This window comes from Protopterus annectens, chromosome 14.part0 (assembly GCF_019279795.1).
Source record: "Protopterus annectens isolate FY-2018-M chromosome 14.part0, PAN1.0, whole genome shotgun sequence".
NCBI classification, from domain to species: domain Eukaryota; kingdom Metazoa; phylum Chordata; order Ceratodontiformes; family Protopteridae; genus Protopterus; species Protopterus annectens.
The window spans coordinates 1082114925-1082138662 of NC_056748.1; the positions used below are offsets into that span (position 1 = coordinate 1082114925).

The window sequence follows — 23738 nt, forward strand, 5'->3', positions numbered from 1 at the left end:
GGGCTCTGAATTGAAAGTGACTGGTTCCCAGCCTGAAGCGGAGGAATCTCCTGGAGCGTCTGTTCATTTTTATGTGATAGTACGCATCCTGGAGGTCTATAGAGCACATCCAGTATTCCTTTCCCAGTAGGGGTAGGATGGATTGCAACGTGACCATCTGAAATCTTGTTTTCTTGACAGACTTGTTCAAGATGCTGAGGTCTAAAATGGGCCTCCAGTCCCCTGTTTTCTTTGGAACCAAAACAAATTTGGAGTAGATTCCGGATCCTTGCTGATCTGCTGGCACTGGCTGAATGGCTCTTTTTGCAAGCAACTTTGATATTTCTAATGCTGCTTGATCCCTTTGAGCGGGTGGAACATCTGGAAGGGATTTTTTTTGAATGATTTGGAATGCGAAAGAACGGAATGGAATAGCCTTCGGAAATGATGGACTGTACCCACTTGTCTTGAGTTAGGGATCGCCAGGCTTCTGGGTACAGTGATAATCTTCCCCCGACTGCCTCCGAAGATGGACAGTCGGGCAACACCTCAGGGATGCTGGAAGGGCTTATCGGAAAAGGTTTCTCGATTGCCCTGGTTCTGCGGACCCCCCCCTGCCTCTAGGGGCGTCTACCATTATTGTTCCCCCCTCTGCCTCTAGAGGGGAACCAACTCTGTGCGTCAGGCAAAGCCCCTTGAGATTGCTTGCGGAACCACATTTTCCCACTTTTCTGGCCTTTGCGGTAAGGCCTAGAAGGATTAGAAAAACGGACTCCGACGGCAGAAAGAGTTTTGCCATCCGTCTCGCACCTTGTCAAAGTTTCTTTCACTTGAGGACTAAAAGGGGACGATCCATCAAACGGGGAATTAGTGAAAGACGTCTTAAAGGGGTCCGCAAAATTGCATAGCCGCATCCAGGCATGCCGGAGTAAGGCCACACCTGTCCCTGCGGCTCTGCTCGCTCCATCAGCCGCATATGAGAGGAGGCGCATGGAGGAGTTAGCTATAGAATTTAGGGTAGCCAGCTGAGCGTTCATCTTGTCCTGAAAACCCTTAGCCATAGGATCCTTTAACATCTCACTCGCTTCCTTGATCAATTCCCTTTGAAGACGAGTGAAATGACAGAGGCAGTTCAGCGGACGCATTGAAAAGGTCGCTGAGGAAAACATCCGCTTCCCATACCTGTCCATAGACCTAGATTCCTTGTTAGAGGGATGGACAGGCACTGAAGGATCAGCTAGTTCCTTCTTAGTGGCAGCAGCTACCACCATAGCATCCACAGAAACTCCCTTAGTCAGAAATTGCTTGTCTGCTGGTGCTGTAATGAACTTTGAAGGTCTCCTGGGGGTTGGGTCCACTGAGTCAGGAGCCGTCCAAGCCTTTTTTGCTACGACCTGCATAAGGGGGTCAAAGGGGGGGGACACCCAGGAGGTGGAAGGGCGAGAGCCGAACGCCTCAAGATACACAGATTCATCCTCCGAAGGGTTAAGGGTCGGACAATTTCCCCTCTGTTTCAAGATCTCCAGAATGTCTGCAAGGGAGACATCTTCAGAAGGGGAATGGGGGGAACCCTCAGAATCCTCGAAATCCGTGTCAGAGGTGACAGACTCAGGTGAGTCTATGTGCTTCCTCTTGCACTTTCTCTTCCTAGGGGGCTCTCCTGCCAATTCAGGAGAGGCCTCGGAAGAGGATGAGATCCCCACAGGGGATTCTTGAGGAGCTGTCTCTCTGCGGTCTGGGATGAGGGAGTGAGTAGATATCACCTGAGGCACCGAAGAGGGAGGGACGGACAGAGCCGACTGTGGAGTTGAACAGGGTTCCAACACATTCCGCATGAGCTCGAAAGCACCCCTGTCAGGCAGAGCCAGAGGTCCTCGCTCCGAAAAGCTGAAAACCTCCCTCGGCACCGACAGTGATGGTTCCAAGGCCGATGTCGGAGCCGAACTCACCAGCGCCGAAGCACCGAGAGGGAGAGCGGGGTCGGACAAGGGTCCGATGCCACTCACCCCCTCGGAACAGACGAGGGAAGTCCGGCGCCGAGATTCTTCCAAGGAAGAAATCGGAGCAGACGACGGAGCCGAAGACAACTGTATTGGCTCCGACGCTACCACAGTCTCGGGTCCGAAACGCCCCGGCTCCGAACTCAAAGGAGTCGGAGGAGGAACATTTTGAGGAATAGGATTAAGCATCGACTGATGAGTCGGGCTCTGAAGCATTTGGGCCAGTGCCTCGGACTTAAGAAGTTGACTCACTACCCTCTGAAGGTCATGGTCAGACAGTCTCGATGACCTAGAGGAGTGAGTTCTATGGCTCCGTTCAGACAGCAAGGGAGATGCTGGAGCCGAATGAACGGAGCCAAGGGACGGTGACCTAGACCTCTTCCTAGATGTTGGTTCTGATAGCCTTATCAGAGCCGACTCAGAGATTTCTAATACCTCGGCTCCAGCCGGAGCCGAGGGAACCACAGAAATAAGAGCTCGAGTCTCATCGGCTCCAGCCGGAGCCGATGTAGTAGCAGACTTCAACGCCTTAGGTGTCGACTCAGATGCTGGAGTCGAAGACCTAGAAGCCTTAGAGGGTTTGCCCGAAGAAACAGTCGGGGGACCCTCAGGTTTAAGCAAGCCCCGTAAGATGAGCTTATTTTTTCTTTCCTGCAGGACTCTAGGGCTGAAGCCATGGCATACAGCACAAGAGTCCTGCAGGTGTAAAGGTCCCAGGCAGTACACACAAGAAGTGTGACCGTCTGTCAGAGACATTTTCTGACAGCACGAGTCACACTTCTTGAAGCCTGAGACCTTCGAATCCTTAGACATTTTAAGGAACAAGTGTAATCACACACAAGCACAAACACACCGATTACACTATACACTAAATAACACTAACTTAAACTAAATAAAATTAGATAGTTTAGTTTTATAAAAGTCCCTACAGAAAAAACACATACACTCCAAGGGGGAATGGGAGGGCCCGAAGGCCTAAGGGAAGAACATATAAGTTCTTGTGGTAAAAAAAGGTTAAGAACAAGGAGGAAGGGATAAAAATCCTTTAAAGTAAGGGGATACTGTATGAAAAACTAATTTAAAAGGGATTTAGTAAACTTTTTAAACTGTTTTCTACACTAACCTGAAGCCGGTTGAAGCAACACGAGCGGCAAACGAGATCTGAGGTATTACCGCCTAGCATTGTGGGATATAAGGGGAGCCTCGAGCCGGTGGAACCAACTCTCGAGCTTTTAGAGTGGCCGAGTTGGAGCCGAGGTCGGCTCCGAACCCATCCAGCAAGAATGAAGGCGAGATGGACAACTTAACATTGATTGTTAATGGTAAGTAAAAAATCTTCCCTGAAGACAGTACTGATCTCATGTAGTAAATATGAGGAATGCATATGTGTTAGACTTGTTAAATGGTTATTGCATACAACTAAGTTTTCATGGGCAAATAATGTAGCTATGTACATTACCTGATTATTTTTTAAACTTAATAACTTAAAATTCACAGTATTGAATGCTGTCAAGGGGCATACTTTAAATATTATAGCAATCTGTACATGAAAATATCTTACCCAAACAAAAACTTCATCTGCAAGTTAGAGTTATTTAAAGTCAAAATGTTAAAGTATTTTTTAAAATGTTTTACTTGAAATCATCAGTTACCTTTCTCTGTCCATTGTATCACCCAGTCTCTTCAGATGTCCAGCAGCCTTCTGAACACATGTGGTATGATGTTTATAATGTTTTACCTGCAATCATCAGTTACCTTTCTCTGTCCATTGTATCACGCAGTCTCTTCAGATGTCCAGCAGCCTTCTGAACACATGTGGTATGATGTTTAAAATGTTTTACCTGCAATCATCAGTTACCTTTCTCTGCCCATTGTTTCACCTAGTCTCTTCAGATGTCCAGCCTCCTTTTGAACACATGTAGTATAATATTTAAAATGTTTTACCTGAAATCATCATAGGTTCATAGGTATGTACTAGGCTAATGGCCCTGGAGCCTATACAAGCATAGCCCACGAAACTCCCTGGCATCATGGCGCCCGATGCTGGTTCCCAGTGCCCTTGTCAAGGTGATAACTGGGGTGACTGCCACCCGCAGTTAGTTTCCCATGCCCCTGTGAAGCAGGGCCACTTAAGTGACCCCCAGGGTGAACTTCCTATTGCCCATCCACTCGTCAAGATTTCTCTTGAAAAGGGCCAGTGAAGTGCTCTGCTTGATGTGAATGGGGAGTTTGTTCCAGAGTATGGGAAGTCGATGGGTTAGGAACCTGTCCCTAGCATGTTCTGTTTATGGTGGCAATGAGGTTTACGTCCCTGGAGCATGTGGTGCGGAGGGATTGGGATTTCTTTAGGTGTAGCATGTCTAGCAGCTCCGGGTCAGACATGGCTTTGTATGTCAAGCAGAGATCGCCTCTAAGTGGGAGATATGAGAATGAGTACAGCTGGAGTTTTGAGTCTATCAGTGTAGGGCATGTGTCTAAGGCCTAAGATCCTCTTAGTAAGGTATTTCTGTGGCCTGTCCAGTTATTGTAGGTGTCTAGTGAGGTACATACCAAATGGGGCATTGTATTCTATAATGGGTCTAATGAGAGATGAGTAAAGAGGGATTATGACCTCTTCCTTCCTGGATGAGAAACCTTTTGTGATAAGATGTGCTACAAAGAAGGACTTTCTGACCACAGTGGCAATGTGGTTATCATAAGAGAGCTTGCTGTCTACCTGTGTCCCCTGGTCTCTTATCACTCCTTGGGTGTTTAGCAGACTACCACCTATGTGGTAGTTCATGTGCATCGAATTTCTCCCAAAGGGAATGACAATGCATTTTTGGTATTGAGCTTGAGACCATGGTTCTTGCACCAGTCACTGGTCTCAGTGAGGCTTGTTGTAGGATGTCTACATCTGTAGGAGAATCTATAATTGCTCCAAGTTTGCAGTCATCATTGTAGGATGTCTACATCCGTAGGAGAATCTATAATTGCTCCCAATTTGCAGTCATCATCGTAGGATGTCTACATCTGTAGAAGAATCTGTAATTGCTCCCAATTTGCAGTCATCTGCGAACTTGGTCAACCAGAGTCCCTTTGTATTTGCTTGGACTTCATAGAGTTAGATGCCAAACAGGAGGAGACCCAGGACCGATCCCTGTGGAATGCCACTTGTAGCTGGTCAGTAGTCAGATTTAGATTCTGCTACTTTTACAGTGTGGGTTCTATCAGTGAGCCAGGTGGCCACCCATCTTATGACATAAGTGTTTATGCCCAGTTTAGTGAGTCTATCTATGATTCCTGAGTGAGGTATAGTGTTGAAGGCCTTTACAAGATTTAGGTAGGCTGTGTGCACTACCTTGCCCTCATCCACAGCTCTGGTGATAGACTCGAAGAAGTCTATCAAGTTAAGCATGCATGATCTGCCTTCCACAAACCCAAACTGCATGGGGTCCAGAATTTGGAGATTCCCTATGTCCCTGTTGATAAGGTCCATGATGACGTGCTACATGGTCTTACATATCAGACTTCTCAGGCTAATGGGTCAGTAGTTTCCAGGATCTGTAGTCACTCCCCCATTGTGGAGTGGGATGACCATAGCCAGTGCACCATTCTACAGGATCAAAGCCTGAAATGAGGCTGTGATTGAACTTGGTACTCAGGTGTGGTGCCAGTTCATTTTGTAGTTCATGCAGGACACAGCCCGGGATATTGTCAGGTCCCATGGAAGCTGTATTCCTGGCTTTGGAGAGCGTGTTTTTTATCTGTGTAACCGTGATGATAGGGACTTGGCAATCCTCAGGTATTGATATGGGTCCTTTGGGGTGTGAAAGGTGGGTAAAGTTCGCACTGAACCTGTCAGCCGATATGTTGGCAATATCAGTTGGTTCTGTATATGTATTGCCATTGTGCTGTAACTCGGAGCAGATCTGAGTATTGCCATGTAGATTCTTGACACTAACTATATAACTATATAACTATAGAATGCCTTGTGGTTGCCTTTAAAATCTGCAGCAATTCTCTTTTCGTAACAGGCTTTAGATGATTTGATAAGGGATCTCAGTTTTTTTGCTGAGGCTAACAAGGGAGGTTTTCCACTCTTGGGATTTCACTCTTTTCTGCAACAGTTTCTTTCTTCTGTTGTAGAGTTTGTTTATGGTAGGGGTCCACCAGATTGGCTTCTTTTTTTTTGGAGGAGAGTGTCTTGGTTCTGTTTGGTATGGCCTGTTCCATGCAAATGTGTATGTGCTCATACAGTGCATTGGTGTATGATTCAGTCATGCACCTATTGTCCATATGAATAGGCGTCGTGAAGGTTGCCACTTCAGTTTTTAGAAGCCCAGAGTTGGCTTTGGAGAAGTTTTTTACGGTGGTTTCCTTTAATGGAGGTGCAGGTGGATGTGGATGTCCATGGTCATAAGTCTGTGGTCAGATCTGACCAGGGAGGAATTGATTTCAGGTGTAGAGCAATGGTCACCCATGTTCGTAATGACCAGGTCAAGGATGTTTCTACCCATGGTGGGGGTAAGAATGAGGTGGTCTAGGGTGTTGGAATTAATGAATTCCAGAAAACGTTGAGCTAGAGTGTTGGTACAGGAGTAATTTTCCCAATTAATGGAGGGTAAAATCTCCTAGTATAAGGGTATTGGGTTGTACCTTAATATTTTCCAGTGTGTTTAGGAATGTGGAGTGGGACTCTATGGACATGGTGGGGGATCTATATCAAGCTACAAACTGAACTGCAGTTTTACCCAGTGTTAGTTGCACCTGAAGTATCTCCAATGCATTATGTTGGGCTATTTGTCTGGAGGTGTGCATATCTTTTATGAATATGGAGACACCTCCACCTTTAGTGCTTCAGTCTGAATTTTGGGGCGAAAAGGTGGGTTAAGAATTATAGACTGGTAATGCAGGGGTGCTCTCCTGAGCCTTGAACCAGGTCTCAGTCATTGCACAGATGTCAATGTTCTCCATTTTTAGGAGTGCTTCGAGCGAGTGCATTTTGAGATTTAGGCTTCTAGCACTGAGTAACATAACCCTCAGATTTTGTTTGCTTGTGACTCTTATGGGGGTAGTTTTGTTTTCAGGACATTGCCTAAAAAGGCACTATAGGGGCAGCAAGAGCTTTAGCCAGTATCCAGAATCCCAGGGGTGACAAGTGCAGGCCATCTCTGGCAAAGCATCGAGGTCTGTCGATAATGTCATCCCAGGCATATAGTGGATCTCCTTAGAATGACACCAGAAACTTAGCCAGTTGTTAAAGTCAATCATTTTCTGTTTGTACTGTACTATCATTCTGGGTGATGGTAGGATGCTACTCAGGGATAAGGTCATACCTGCCTGGGCTATAAGATTGGAGAGCTCCTCTACGTCTCTTTTCATGTAGTCCAGGGAGGTACGTTCCAGTTCATTCATTCTATCACCTAGTCTCTTCAAATGTTCAGCAGCCATCTGCACACATGTGGTATGATGTTTAAAATGTTTTACCTGAAATCATCAGTTATCTTTCTCTGTCCATTGTATCACCCAGTCTCTTCAGATGTCCAGCAGCCTTCTGAACACATGTGGTATGATGTTTAAAATGTTTTACCTGAAATCATCAGTTACCTTTCTCTGTCCATTGTATCACCCAGTCTCTTCAGATGTCCAGCAGCCTTCTGAACACATGTGGTATGATGTTTAAAATGTTTTACCTGAAATCATCAGTTACCTTTCTCTGTCCATTGTATCACCCAGTCTCTTCAGATGTCCAGCAGCCTTCTGAACACATGTGGTATGATGTTTAAAATGTTTTACCTGCAATCATCAGTTACCTTTCTCTGTCCATTGCATCACCCAGTCTCTTCAGATGTCCAGCAGCCTTCTGAACACATGTGGTATGATGTTTAAAATGTTTTACCTGCAATCATCAGTTACCTTTCTCTGTCCATTGTATCACCCAGTCTCTTCGGATGTCCAGCAGCCTTCTGAACACATGTGGTATGATGTTTAAAATGTTTTACCTGCAATCATCAGTTACCTTTCTCTGTCCATTGTATCACCCAGTCTCTTCAGATGTCCAGCAGCCTTCTGAACACATGTGGTATGATGTTTAAAATGTTTTACCTGCAATCATCAGTTACCTTTCTCTGTCCATTGCATCACCCAGTCTCTTCAGATGTCCAGCAGCCTTCTGAACACATGTGGTATGATGTTTAAAATGTTTTACCTGCAATCATCAGTTACCTTTCTCTGTCCATTGTATCACCCAGTCTCTTCAGATGTCCAGCAGCCTTCTGAACACATGTGGTATGATGTTTAAAATGTTTTACCTGAAATCATCAGTTACCTTTCTCTGTCCATTGTATCACCCAGTCTCTTCAGATGTCCAGCAGCCTTCTGAACACATGTGGTATGATGTTTAAAATGTTTTACCTGCAATCATCAGTTACCTTTCTCTGTCCATTGCATCACCCAGTCTCTTCAGATGTCCAGCAGCCTTCTGAACACATGTGGTATGATGTTTAAAATGTTTTACCTGCAATCATCAGTTACCTTTCTCTGTCCATTGTATCACCCAGTCTCTTCAGATGTCCAGCAGCCTTCTGAACACATGTGGTATGATGTTTAAAATGTTTTACCTGCAATCATCAGTTACCTTTCTCTGTCCATTGTATCACCCAGTCTCTTCAGATGTCCAGCAGCCTTCTGAACACATGTGGTATGATGTTTAAAATGTTTTACCTGCAATCATCAGTTACCTTTCTCTGTCCATTGTATCACCCAGTCTCTTCAGATGTCCAGCAGCCTTCTGCACACATGTGGTATGATGTTTAAAATGTTTTACCTGCAATCATCAGTTACCTTTCTCTGTCCATTGTATCACCCAGTCTCTTCAGATGTCCAGCAGCCTTCTGAACACATGTGGTATGATGTTTAAAATGTTTTACCTGAAATCATCAGTTACCTTTCTCTGTCCATTGTATCACCCAGTCTCTTCAGATGTCCAGCAGCCTTCTGCACACATGTGGTATGATGTTTAAAATGTTTTACCTGAAATCATCAGTTACCTTTCTCTGTCCATTGTATCACCCAGTCTCTTCAGATGTCCAGCAGCCTTCTGAACACATGTGGTATGATGTTTAAAATGTTTTACCTGCAATCATCAGTTACCTTTCTCTGTCCATTGTATCACCCAGTCTCTTCAGATGTCCAGCAGCCTTCTGAACACATGTGGTATGATGTTTAAAATGTTTTACCTGCAATCATCAGTTACCTTTCTCTGTCCATTGTATCACCCAGTCTCTTCAGATGTCCAGCAGCCTTCTGAACACATGTGGTATGATGTTTAAAATGTTTTACCTGCAATCATCAGTTACCTTTCTCTGTCCATTGTATCACCCAGTCTCTTCAGATGTCCAGCAGCCTTCTGCACACATGTGGTATGATGTTTAAAATGTTTTACCTGCAATCATCAGTTACCTTTCTCTGTCCATTGTATCACCCAGTCTCTTCAGATGTCCAGCAGCCTTCTGAACACATGTGGTATGATGTTTAAAATGTTTTACCTGCAATCATCAGTTACCTTTCTCTGTCCATTGTATCACCCAGTCTCTTCAGATGTCCAGCAGCCTTCTGCACACATGTGGTATGATGTTTAAAATGTTTTACCTGAAATCATCAGTTACCTTTCTCTGTCCATTGTATCACCCAGTCTCTTCAGATGTCCAGCAGCCTTCTGAACACATGTGGTATGATGTTTAAAATGTTTTACCTGAAATCATCAGTTACCTTTCTCTGTCCATTGTATCACCCAGTCTCTATCACCCAGTCTCCTCAGATGTCCAGCAGCCTTCTGCACACATGTGGTATGATGTTGTGCTTTTGCACATAGCTGACTTATCAGTCTTGTGCTTCCTGTCCGTGGATTCACTGCAGAAGGAAAATAAATATTTTACTTGTATATATTGATGATGAGCTGTTTCATGAAGCACAACTTTTGCAGGATAATAATTTTTTATATATATCTATATCTATATCTATATATATATATATTATGACACTACAGAACATAACTTTTCCAAGAAATAATTTTTCTCACAAAAGGAAGACGTGCATCTATGAAACATTTATGCTTCAGACAGCTCTACCAACTGCAAATACTATGAATCACATCTCTTACAAAGCAGGGCTTACAACAAAACTCTACATGTAACTGCATAACAATAATTACATTACATACATATCTCCTCCTGAAAGGCATAATTTCCCCATTAAAAAAAACAGAAATGGTTACTAAGCAAAATGTGGATGACCAAAGGATACCCATCAGATGTGGATAACTATAGATGAATTCTTCCAAAAGAAATCAAGCGAAAGGTCTGTAGCCTCTAACAGAAACAATGACTATGCCATGGCTATCTGAACTACAGGAAGAACTACTTTAAATGAAATGTGAAGGAAAGTACAGTTGTGAAAGTGAACTTATCATCATGGCAGATGTTCTAACGGATCACGTTTGCAGTCAGCAGTACACGTGTAAAACGTCTGATCGGTTATGTGAAGCACCTTGGACTCATGGGTACACAAGTCAGCAGTACACGTGTAAAACGTCTGATCGGTTATGTGAAGCACCTTGGACTCATGGGTACACATTCTCCTTTCCTAAACAGCCCCTTCAGGGATTTCCTTATCAAAGTCTGCTGCTACTAACAGGTCATTAATGTTAATGCTGCTACTAACAGGTCATTAATGTTAATGCTGCTACTAACAGGTCGTTAATGTTAATGCTGCTACTAACAGGTCGTTAATGTTAATGCTGCTACTAACAGGTCGTTAATGTTAATGCTGCTACTAAGGTCATTAATGTTAATGCTGCTACTAACAGGTCATTAATGTTAATGCTGCTACTAACAGGTCGTTAATGTTAATGCTGCTACTAACAGGTCGTTAATGTTAATGCTGCTACTAACAGGTTGTTAATGCTGCTACTAACAGGTCGTTAATGTTAATGCTGCTACTAACAGGTCGTTAATGTTAATGCTGCTACTAACAGGTTGTTAATGCTGCTACTAACAGGTCGTTAATGTTAATGCTGCTACTAACAGGTCGTTAATGTTAATGCTGCTACTAACAGGTCGTTAATGTTAATGCTGCTACTAACAGGTCGTTAATGTTAATGCTGCTACTAAGGTAGTTAATGTTAATGCTGCTACTAACAGGTCGTTAATGTTAATGCTGCTACTAACAGGTCGTTAATGTTAATGCTGCTACTAACAGGTCGTTAATGCTGCTACTAACAGGTCGTTAATGTTAATGCTGCTACTAACAAGTCGTTAATGTTAACCCCTTTCCCTGAAAGGATGGGAAGAGTTTGGATAGATTTGGGAAGAAAGTTTATTTTACCATTCAAACTTTTGAATTAACAGGTTCACATGTTGATATTTTACCGACTTCCTTTGAGAACATAAGTTGTTTAACTATTAACCTCCTTTCATCTGAGGTTAAAATTTATAATTCATTAACTGTATCCATTTCTCACATAACCAAACTCTGTTTAAAGTGCTCTTATGATTCTGCAAATGCTATATCCAAGAGCTGCTGCTACTAGGACAGTCATGAGAAGATTTGCTTGGTTATGTTCTCAAATGTTGCTAAATGATGTTAAATCTAAGATTTTAAAGTCTCCCATAGACAATAATGTTTGTTTGGCCCTTTTGCTGCTGAGGTACTTAGAACATTTAATGAAGAGGGATGTTAACTCAAGAGGGTGATCCAAATTTTACAACCCTCCTTTCCTAAGCTTAATAAAAAATTATTTTTATAGGTTCATACATTCATAATGAGTAATCATTAGTGCTAGGCTATGTGCCCTTCCAGACAAATTTTAAGCCTAGCCAGTTTCCCTTTTTGCGCTCAACTTTATCTTAATTGATTATTTTCTGGCCTTACTCATCCCATGATCAATAATTACATATTACGCTTACTGAGAAAAACTGGGATTACACCATAAATAATCTGAGGGAATCTACATATGGGATAAAGCATTTTGGAGTTATTGCTGTCCATTTGTAGCATAGGGGCAGTCCTGGGGTACATTTTCTGTATCCCATCCATAGACCTAAGTTGCACTTGAATGTGGACAAGAATGAACTTTATTTTATGTGGACTGAGAATCTGTTCCAGAGGAGAAGTATCCTCTGTGAGATATACCTGTCGATGTTGTAGCAGAGGTTTAGATCCTTAGACTGAGTACTCCTGATGCCATAACACAACAAACTCTGCTCACCAACAAAAACTAAGAACCAAGCCATGAGAGACGAAAATCCAGTAAAAATGCTTTATTCCATTACCATCAGTAGAGTTAAGCTCTTTCATCCATTAGGACATCATCAGAACTGAATGCACAGCCCAATCAACCGTTTAAATAGTATTTAAAAAACAATCACGACTCAAACATTAATTAATTTAAAAAAAGTCAAGCAAAATTGAGCATTATAAAAACTGAAAACTGAATAAATCAGTATTAAATACTTAAAAGTATGTTATTTAAAATGAAAAAAAAAAAAAACAAATTAGCATTCTAAACTTTTTACATGCAAAATAGATGAAATGGAGCAGGTGTCATTTTAGCCCAGGCTCCACAATGGAATTGAGCCTGCATTGCCATTTTAACTCCCTAAGTAACAAATGTTCCTCAGCAGTTCTCCCCCTGTCATCCCTCTTAAGTTGTTCAATAACAAAATACCCAAACTTATGACCAGGGTTTTTTTTCAACATGCTTGAACAATGCATTTGTGTCTTTCTTATTAATAATATCTTTCATGTTTGTATATCCTATCACTAACCCGTCTAATAGTTTTACCTGTATAATAGGCAACACAGGGTAAACAACTAGCAGCATAAATAGCCCATTTTGTATTTCAGTTGTATTTCTCCTTAACCAACACCTTTTATCCATTCAGAAAAAACTGTTGTCCTGCCAGTATACAAGGACAAATTTTACAGCATCCACACTTAAACATACCTTGTAGTCCAGAAGAGCTACATCTGCTACCATCAGTCTGCTATTTTCTCTCTAACAACTGTTTTAATACTAGAATCTTTCCTATAGACCACTACTGGTCCATCACCTAGTATTCTACACTGTTGAGAATTAGCAGAAATCAATAACCAATTGCATCTTAATGCCTGGACTGTTAGAGAGAAAACAGCAGACTGATGGTAGCAGATGTAGTTCATCTGGACTACAAGGTATGTTTAAGTGTGGATGCTGTAAAATGTGTCCTTGTATACTGGCAGGACGACAGTTTTTTCTGAATGGACAAAAGGTGTTGGTTAAGGAGAAATACAACTGAAATACAAAATGGGCTATTTATGCTGCTAGTTGTTTACCCTGTTTTGCCGATTATACAGGTAAAACTATTAGACGGGTTAGTGATAGGATATACAAACATGAAAGAGATATTATTAATAAGAAAGATACAAATGGATTGTTCAAGCATGTTGAAAAAAAACTCGGTCATAAGTTTGGGCATTTTGTTATTGAACAACTTAAGAGGGATGACAGGGGGAGAACTGCTGAGGAACATTTGTTACTTAGGGAGTTAAAATGGCAATGCAGGCTCAATTCCCTTGTGGAGCCTGGGCTAAATGACACCTGCTCCATTTCATCTATTTTGCATTTAAAAAGTTTGGAATGCTAATTTTTATTTTATTTTTATTTTAAATAACATACTTTTAAGTATTTAATACTGATTTATTCAGTTTTCAGTTTTTTATAATGCACAATTAGTCTTTTAAGGATGTTTTTCTTGATGTTTTTTTATTTAGTGTTTATGAGTCATGTGATTGTTTATTTAAACTGTTGATTGGGATGTGCATTCATTTCTGATGATGTCCTAACGGATGAAAGCACAACTCTACTGATGGCGTTGGAATAAAGCATTTTTACTGGATTTTCGTCTCTCTTGGCTTGGTTCTGAGTACTTCTGATGCCATTTGACTTGCTGACGAGCAGTACATCAATCAGTACTGGCTTGAAGGATGTCTTGTATGCCAGACACATGGCACCTCTTAGCAGTCTGTAGGATACAGAGTACAGTGGCAGGGCTTTGAGTCGGTCCATAATGGACATGTATTTTAGGTCTTGTATCCTTTTAGTAAGGTATTTCTCTGGGCATTCTAGTTGTTGCATGTGTCTGGACAGATACATAGGTTCATAGGTGTGTATTAGGCTAATGGCCCTGGAGCCTTTACATGCCTAGCCCATAGGATTACCATGGCATGGTGCCACCCGACCTTATTTCCTAGTGCCTCTGTCGAGTAGAGCCACTGGAGTGATTCCCAGGGTGAATTTTCTATGCCCCATCCACTCATCAAAATTTCTCTTGCAGAGGGCTAGTGAGGTGCTTTGCTTGACATGTATGGGAAGTCTATTCCATACCATGGGCAGTCTCTGGGTTATGAACCTGTCCCCCCAGCATGTTCTGTTGACTGTGGTAATGAGGTTGAGGTCTCTGGAGCGTGTGGTGCGGAGGGATTGGGATTTCTTTAGATGTAGCATTTCTAACAGAGCTGGGTCAGACATGGCTTTGTAGGTCAAGCAGAGATAGCCTCTTAGTAGATGATATGAGACAGAGAACAGCTGGAGTTTTTTGAGTCTATCCATATAGGATAAGTGTTTAAGGCCTAGGATCCTCTTTGTGAGGTACATGTGTGGCCTCTCCAGTTGTTGCACGTGTCTAGTGAGGTACATGCCAAATAGGGCCATTGTACTCGATGACTGCCCTAATGAGGGAAGAGTAAAGGGAGACAATGACCTCTTTTTTTCCTGGATGCAAAACTCTTAGTAATGAGATGTGCCACATAGAAGGACTTTCTGACCACAGTGGCAATGTGGTGGTCAAAAGACAGGCTGGTGTCAACCTGTGTTCCCAGATATATTATAATGCCTTCTGTGTTCAGTGGACTACCATCAATGTGGTAATTCAAGGGAATGGGGCTTTTCCCAAGGGGGATGATGACACATTTTTTGGCATTGAGCTTAAGACCATGGTTCTGACACCAGTAGTTGGTGTCACTGAGGTCTTTCTGTAGGATGTCAGCATAACTTGGGGAGTTAACACTAGCTCCCAACTTGCAATCATCTGCGAACTTTGTCAGCCAGAGCCCCTTTGTGTTGGCCTGGACCTCAGAGACATAGATACCAAACAGGAGAGGACCCAGGACCGAACCTTGTGGGACTTCACTCATGACTGGTTGGCAGTCTGACCTGGAGTCAGCTACTTTCACACTGTGGGTTCTATCTGTGAGTCAGTTTGTAACCCACATAGTGATGTAGGGGTCGATGCCTAGCTTAGTGAGTTTTTCTATGACTCCTGAGTGGGGAATGGTATCAAAGGCCTTGGCCAGATCAAGGTAGGCTGTATGAACCACCTTGCCCTCACCCACACCTCTGGCGACTGACTCAAAGAAGTCAACCAAGTTGAGCAGGCATGATCTACCCTTCACAAAACCAAATTGTGTAGGATCCAGAGTTTGGAGATTCCCTATATCCTTATTTATTAGGTCCATGATGATGCGTTCCATAGCTTTGCATATCACACTCATCAGGCTAATTGGGTGATAATTCCTGGGGTCTGCAGTCTCTCCTCCTTTGTGGAGAGGGATGACTGTAGCAGTGCGCCATTCGGTAGGGACAAAGCCTGAGGTGAGGCTCTGATTGAACAGGGCACACAGGTGAGGGGCCAGTTCACTCTGTATTTCATGTAGAACACAGCCAGGGATATTGTCGGGTTCCATAGAAGCTGTATTCTTGGCCTTGGACATTGCTGTTTTAACCAGTGCAGCAGTAATACTGGGTGCCTGGCAATCTATTGGTATTGCGATTGGTCCTTTGCTAGGGGAGGGGTAAAGTTAGCACTGAATCTGTCAGCCAGTATATTGGCAATATATGTTGGCTCGGTATAGGAGGAAACCACTGTACAGCAGCTCAGACCAAATCTGGGTATTGCCGTGGAGATTCTTTACATAACTACAGAAGGTATTGTGGTTGTCTTTACTATCTGCTGCAATTCTGTTTTTATAGCTATCTTTAGAGGATTTGATGAGGGATTTCAACCTTTTGTTGTGGCTGATAAGGGATTTTTTTCAGTCTTGGGACTTCGCCTTATTCCGCATCAGTTTCCTCCTTCTGTTGTAAAGTTTGTTTATGGCAGGGAACAACCATATTGGCTGCTTTTTTCTTGAGGAGAGCGTCTTGCTTCTATTGGGTATGGTGAGATCCATGCATTTGTGTAAGTGTTCGTATAGTGCACTGGTGTATGATTCGGCAGTCATGCAACTATTCTCCATTTACATGGGTGCCGTGAAGTTAACCATCTCTGCTTTTAGGAGCCCAAAGTTAGCTTTGGAGAAGTTTTTCATGGTGGTTACCTTTGGGGAGGTGGATTTCCAACGTGATTAGTTTGTGGTCAGATCTAACCAGGGAGGAATTGACTACTGGTGTAGAGCAACGGTCGCCCATGTTAGTAATGACCAGGTCAATGATATCGCTACCTCTAGTGAGGGTAAGAATGAGCTGGTCCAGAGCATTGGAATTAATGAATTCCAGAAAGCATTGGGCAAGTGTACTGGTACATGAGTAGTTTTCCCAGTTAATTGAGGGGTAGTTGAGGTTGCCCAGTATGAGAGTGTTAGGTTGGACCCTAATATTCTGCAGGGTGCGTAGGAACATGGAGTGAGAGTCTTGGGACATGGTTGGGGACCTATAGCAGGCTATGACCTGAATCACTGTCTTACCCAATGTTAGCTGCACCCGAAGTAACTCAGATGCATTATGTTGGGCTACCAGTCTGGAGGTGTGCACATCTTTATGAATATGGAAATACCACTGCCTTTGAAGCTTCGGTCCAAGTTCTGGGGTCAAACGGTGAGGAATGAGTTATAGCCTGGTAATGCAGGGGTGCTTTCTGCTGCCTTGAACCGGGTCTCTGTTAGAGCACAAATGTCGATGTTCTCCATTTTAAGGAGTGCTTCGAGTGAGTGCATTTTGAGATTTAGACTTCAAGTGTTGAGCAGCATGACTCTCAGATTGCATTTGTTTGTAGCTGTTACGGTGGTACTATGGTCTTTGTAACACCACCTAAAATGGCACTACAGGGGTGGCAAGAGCCTTGGCCAGTATCAGGAAGCCCAGGGGTGACAGATGCAGGCCATCTCTGGCAAAGCATCGAGGTCTTTCAATCATGTCATCCCAGGCAGACAGATACTGGATCCCTTTAGAATGACACCAGAAACTTAGCCAATTGTTGAAGGGTCATATCCGCCAGGGCTACATAATGCAAGAGCTCCTCCATGTCTCTTTTCATGTAGTCTAGGGAGGTACATCTCAGGTCTTTCACACCAACATGTACAATGACAGAGTCAAATTTGTACCTGTTGTCGAGGGACCTGAGTGCATGCATTATGTGGCGGATCATGGCGCCTGAGAGGCAGCTGACTGTTACTATCTCCTTATTCAGCCTAGTGAGTGGGACATCAGTGTGCCTCACTATCGAGTCACCTATAACTAGTGTGTATGGCATGCTGTTTTGCCTTAGGGGGAGAGTTATGTGTTTCGTGATTAGTGTTGTGTTGTGGTGGTCAGGTGCATTTCTGCCTTGGAGGTCTCTGCTGTTTGGGTAGATTTTTATTGAGAACCTTCACGAAGGTGGGTGTGTAGTTTGTGTTTTTTTTGTGAAGGCAGTGCTGGTGTGTGTTCAGGAGGGCTGTGTGTTCCATGTGGTGTGGTGCAAGTGTTGACCTTCTCCTCTTGACCAGCTATTCCGGTCTTGGCTGGAGAGTGCATGGCTTCCAATTTGGATATACAAGTGCATCTCTCACAAGTCTGAGTGTTGGGAGATAAGAGGGCTGTCAGTGTACATGAGGCAGTTGCTACATTGCCTCAGGATGCCCAAGTTCACCAGTTTAGTAGGAGAAAGCACAGGGAACTGACCTTTAGACATGCCTGGAGGGGTGGGCATTAATAAATACTGGAGCTGTTTCCTTGTAGAATGTTTAGTGCTGGTAGCACTTCTGTGTGCTACAATAATTGCTACAAGAAGTCTGGTAAAGTGCTAAACTAATAAGAAAAAAACAGCTCGAATAATAAGCTAGTAAAAGTGCAGGAGAGGAGAGAACTAGCAGATCTAAGGGAAAATTTGACTTTGGCACTGCTCAGAAGCTTACAAACAGCCCTGGATACAGCAAATCTGTATCTGGACTGGATTATTTACAGGAAAGGTTGGAAACAAATGCAGATGTGGACTTTTAAGACAGAAAGTTGAAAGAGATGGAAAAAGATTGCCCAAACAGCCAACAAGCTACAATTTCTGGGCCAGAAACCACTCCTCTTGTGGTAGATAGGATACTTAGTGCTGGATACTTAGTGCTTACCACTCCCACTGATAAGTCAGAAGGTTTCCTCCAACACAGAAAGGCTTGGGGGCGGGGGGCTCAGAAGCTTGCCAGCAGTCCTGGATACAGCAAATCTGTATCTGGACTAGACTAGTGACAGCAAAGGCAGGAAACAAGCTTAGATTTTTTTTCAGACAGCAGCTAAAACAGTACTAAAAACAGTTCAAGTGCAGTGCAAGCTGGCACACTTGAGTGTGCAGCAGTATTAAAGCGACTACAGTTTAAATAAATGCAATTTATTCGAAATGCATTCTCAACTAAATTCAGTTGTTTTATTCAACTCTGAACAGTTAAGAAGTGCCAGAAAATATACTTATCAGCTGAGAAGCACACTCAGTCAGAACAGAAGGAGAATTTATTTATTTTTGTTAGTAAAGTGGGTACTTTTCCATTATCGGGGGAACACTTGTAAAGAGCAGTTTGAATGTTAAAACACACTTGCAATGATTTCACAGTGGATGTTTTGTATTGGAATACCTATAAAAGGCTTGCTCTCCCTTTGTGCGTTAGTAATCCCTTTCCCTGAAAGAATTGCACTTTATACACCGTACTCTCTGTTTTTAAAGCATAAATGCACACACTGTCAACATACAGAGCACTAGCGGTTGCTTAGCTGGAGTTATTTTCACTTCTGAAGGTGTATTAGTACACCCCAGTAGAAGCTGACCCGCAACTATGCCCTCAAGTGTTGCTGAATGAGTGTTGCGGAAGTTTCACTGGAGTCATCACTTGATTGTTTTGATTTGTAGCATGTCTTGACTGACAAGCAAAGAGCTGCCTGGGACACAATTCCGTGAGAGACAAGAAAATAGTAGCATGCAGATGGGACAGAGTGTCTGAAGCTGTCGGAACCCCATGAGACCACAGTTCTTAAAGGACCACTATGGGCAAATGATGAAGAAAACATGTATTTATCTTGCCATGATTTACTACACCTCCCAAAGCTGCCTGCAGCAAAATAAGTACTCATTCCTAATTTTATTTTGTTTTTACTCTTTTCTGTCCTCATGGGGGCAGACATTGGGATTCCTTTGGAAAGCTAAATCTGTCCCATAATGCACAGACTGAGAACAAATAGCCCTACCATTTGTTGTCAGACTAGACTTCCATTCACTTAGAATGGAACACCTGAAAAAAACTGCCAAGTTTGTGAGTCTGCAGCTCGTGTGTCATTGACTTATGTGCTGAGTTTTACAAATGTTGTTCCTACTGATGTACTACACATTCTCTGAAAGAAACTTGCAAAAGTGTCAACAAATTACTGAGATAAAAAAGACTTTTCACAAGGAGCAGTTTTGCAAGTTTCATTTCCTGGCCAAGTTACTCCTTCCATCTCCCCTCCTTCAGTGGGCTACAGTCTCACATTTCCAGCTTTACTAGATTCAACTATTTAGTCAACTTAGCATAACAATAGACATCAAAAAAAAAAAAATCACAGCCTGGTGTGCCACTAAATCTGTTCCCTTGTATGTTCTCTATGTCTCTTCACTTCTGAACAGCATTTCCCAGGAATAAAATAAAATAAAAAAAAAAAAAGCAAACGCATCAGTCCAGAGTTTAGGCCAGTCTGTCCATTTAAAATGTGCACAGTAAAATATTCAACTTATAATGCATTTTGGCTGCTGACATGGTTATCTTTACATAGTTATTCTATTATACTATAACCTGAGCTTATGGTATTTAATGATAAATTTTACAACAGTTCTCAGTTTCTTAACAATGACCTCCCCAAGCCTCTGATGTGACCTAATACTTTTTCTTACTATTGCTTTATCCAGTTTGTCTTGGTTGTATACCTGTAGCATATGTCTCTCATCCTCTCAGCAACAGACTCCTGGAGAAAACTTCCAAAGCAGATACTTGTATTGAAAGAGTAGCAGCAGCTGTAGCAGTGATACCACACTCCAAAACAATGCACTCAAACATAGTATTGACAAACACGGGAATGTATATGTCTGAATCGAGCAGTGATGAAATTGCTAGGGACTTCACTGAGCACAATTTTACTCAATCTCTCCATTTCATAATCCATAACATTCGCACCACACTTGCAAAGGCACACCTCCACCTTCCACAAACACAGCTACCGCACCCATACAACATACCAGTCAAATTTAAGGCTTTTCCCACATCTCTGCAAAACACTGCTGTAATGGCTTTGGCAAACAAATGAAAATGATTGATGGGTGTTGGTTGAAGACTCCCATCCATATCTCTCAACAGTACAGATTTTTGCAGAAAGTCCAGATTTTTTGTTTGGTTTTCATAAAATTGCAGTTTTCTGTCAAATCACTGGCAAATCATTGAACACTGAAGTCAGAAAGTCAGACATTTGATTTTCAGACTTCATATCCTTAAGAAAATTCACTCTAATGCAAAATCTGTTTATCAACTTTCTAAGTTTGTAAGTGCAATATTTATAAATTGTCCCATTTTTGGGCCTTTGTCCCCTATTATTTATGGCCTTGTCCAGATTTCTTGTTCTATGATGTTGAGAGTTATGCTGCCATCCCTTCCTACTGGAGCCAGTCCACTGCACTTGCACAAGTGTACCCCTCAGCAGGGCAGCAAGCAGGTAGTGCAGATTTGCTTTATAGTTCTTTTACACCACACACCCACACACACCCACACACCCCCACACCCACAGTAAATCTTGTTGTCCATGTTATCTATTCTTTTCCTTGGTTTCGTTTCTCTTACTTGTAATGTTACTTTTACAGTTCTTTTACACCACACACACACAAACACACCATGTTATTTATTCTTTTCCTTGGTTTTGTTTCTCTTACTTGTAATGTTTCTTTTACACCACACACACACACACACACACACACACACCATGTTATTTATTCTTTTCCTTGGTTTCGTTTCTCTTACTTGTAATGTTACTTTTACAGTTCTTTTACACGACACACACACAGTAAATCTTGTTGTCCATGTTATTTATTCTTTTCCTTGGTTTCGTTTCTCTTACTTGTAATGTTACTTTTACAGTTCTTTTACACCACACACACACACACACACACAGTAAATCTTGTTGTCCATGTTATTTATTCTTTTCCTTGGTTTCGTTTCTCTTACTTGTAATGTTGCTTTTACTCATTTTTTCTCCTGCCTCCCATATCTACCCTAATTATTACTTCTCACAAATACTTTTTCTCCCTCTTTCTTCTCTTCCCCTCCTCCTCTTTATCCACTATTTGAACTTTTCCACTCTGAAATGTGCTTTATGGCTAAATAATGAACTGTCACCCTTATAATGTTTGCACATTTCAATGCTACATAATATTGTATTTAGTGTAATAATAGGTTCATAGGTAGGTACTAGGCTATCGGCCCAAGGGCCTAAGTAAGCCTAGCCAACAAGTTTCCCTGGCTTATGCCATCCAAGAAAGTTATTTTCCTGTGCTGCTGTTGAGGAGAGCCAGAGAAGTGATTCCCAGGGTATATTTTCCTATCTCCCATCCACTCAAAGATTTTTCTTGAAAAGTGCTAATGAGGAACTTTGCTTGACATAGATGGGTAGCTTGTTCCAGAGTATGGGAAGTCTCTGGGACAGGAATCTATCTCTCCAGCATGTCCTGTTTATTCTGGCGACAAGGTTTAGGTCCCTAGAGCGTTTAGCTCAGAGGGATTGGGATTTCTTTAGGTGTAGCATGTCCAACAGCTCTGGGTTTGACATAGCTTTATATGTTAGGCAGAAATCACCTCGGAGTAGGCGATATGCTAGGGAATAAAGCTGGAATTTTTTTAGATGGTCAGTGTAGGGCATCTGTTTGAGGCCAGTAATCCTCTTTGTGAGGTACTTCTGCGGCCTTTCCAGCTGCTGCAAATGTCTTGTGAGGTACATTCCAAAAGGGGCATTGTACTCTATAATCGGTCTAATGAGTGTCAAGTAAAGGGGAACAATGACCTCTTTTTTTCCTGTTTGAGAACCCTTTTGTGATGAGGTGTGCCACATAGGACTTCCTGACTACTGTAGCGATATGATTATCAAAGGAGAGACTACTGTCCACCTGGGTCCCAAGGTCTCATCACACATTCGGTGTTAAGTAGACTACCACCTATGTGGTAGCTTGGTTCCACTTCATATCATCGAAATTTCATTTCATCAAAATTCAAATCATCGAGACCAAATCATCGAAAACTCACATCATCGAATCTCAAATCACTGAAAACTATAAAGCAACTAGAAATAACATCCCAGACACTGTTAACTACGTTTATGCAGGGGGGCAAGCCCCCCTGCACCCCCCATGTGGGGGGCTCTGCCCCCACACCCCCGTAATTAAATATACCAACTCCAAGGTTGCACTACAGTGGGGTTTTCCCCCACTGTAGTGCGACCTTGGAGTTATATTAATACGGGGTGTGGGGCTCCCATGGGGGTGCAGGGGGGCCCCTGCATAAACGTAGGAAAAACTTTGTGGAATGTTATTTCTAGTTGCTTTATAGTTTTCAATGATTTGAGATTCGATATGAGTTTTCGACAAAATGAGTTTTCGACGATTTGGTCTCGATGATTTGAATTTCGATGATATGAAATGGAACCGGTAGCTCATGGGTACAGAGTTTTTACAAAAGGCGATGACCATGCACTTTTTGGCATCGAGCTTGAGGCCATGGCTCTAACACCAGGCATGTCTCAGTGAGGCCCTTCTGTAGGATGTCCACATCATTTGGGGAATCGACTATGGTTCCTAGTTTGCAGTCATCTGCGAACTTCGTTAGCCAGAGGCCTTCTGTGTTAGCTTGTACTTCAGAGAAGTACATACCAAACAGGAGAAGTCCCAGGACTGAACCCTGTGGTACTCCGCTTGTCACTGGTTTGATGTCATATTTGGACTCTGCAACTTTTACAGTGTGGGTTCTGTCAGTGAGTCAGTTGGCAACTCATCTTGTGACACAGGGATTTATACCTAGTTTAGTGAGTTTATCTATAATTCCAGAGTGGGGGACAGCTATAATTTCAGAATGGGGGATGGTGTAAAAAGCCTTGGCGAGGTCAAGATAGGCTGTGTGAACCACCTTAGCCTCATCGACTGCCTCAGAGAAGTCGATTAGGTTCAGGATGCATGATCTGCCTTTCACAAACCCGAACTGGGTGGGGTCCAGAGTTTGGAGGTTACCAATGTCTTTGTTTATGAGTTCCATGATGATATGTTCCATGACCTTGCAGACCAAACTCATCAGGCTAATAGGACGATAGTTCCCGGGATCAGTGGTGGCTCCCCCTTTGTGGAGTGGGATAACTGTTGCTATGCACCATTCAGTGGGCACAAAGCCTGATGTGAGGCTATGCTTGAACATGGTGCTTAGTTGGGGAGCCAGTTCATTCTG

At 42.7% G+C, this 23738-nt stretch overlaps 1 protein-coding gene across 1 annotated transcript in view; it reads right to left on the minus strand.

The window, feature by feature from the left end:
• The window catches only part of CFAP46 (cilia and flagella associated protein 46), a 3596153-nt gene that overhangs the window by 2739840 nt on the left and 832575 nt on the right, over window positions 1-23738 (minus strand). The window contains exons 15-17 of the mRNA XM_044056880.1: window positions 16743-16767; window positions 9793-9847; window positions 9629-9675 (exon numbers count right to left, since the gene is read on the minus strand). Of these exons, the coding sequence (XP_043912815.1) occupies window positions 9629-9675; window positions 9793-9847; window positions 16743-16767 (127 nt within the window). The remainder of the gene's footprint in view (window positions 1-9628; window positions 9676-9792; window positions 9848-16742; window positions 16768-23738) is intronic.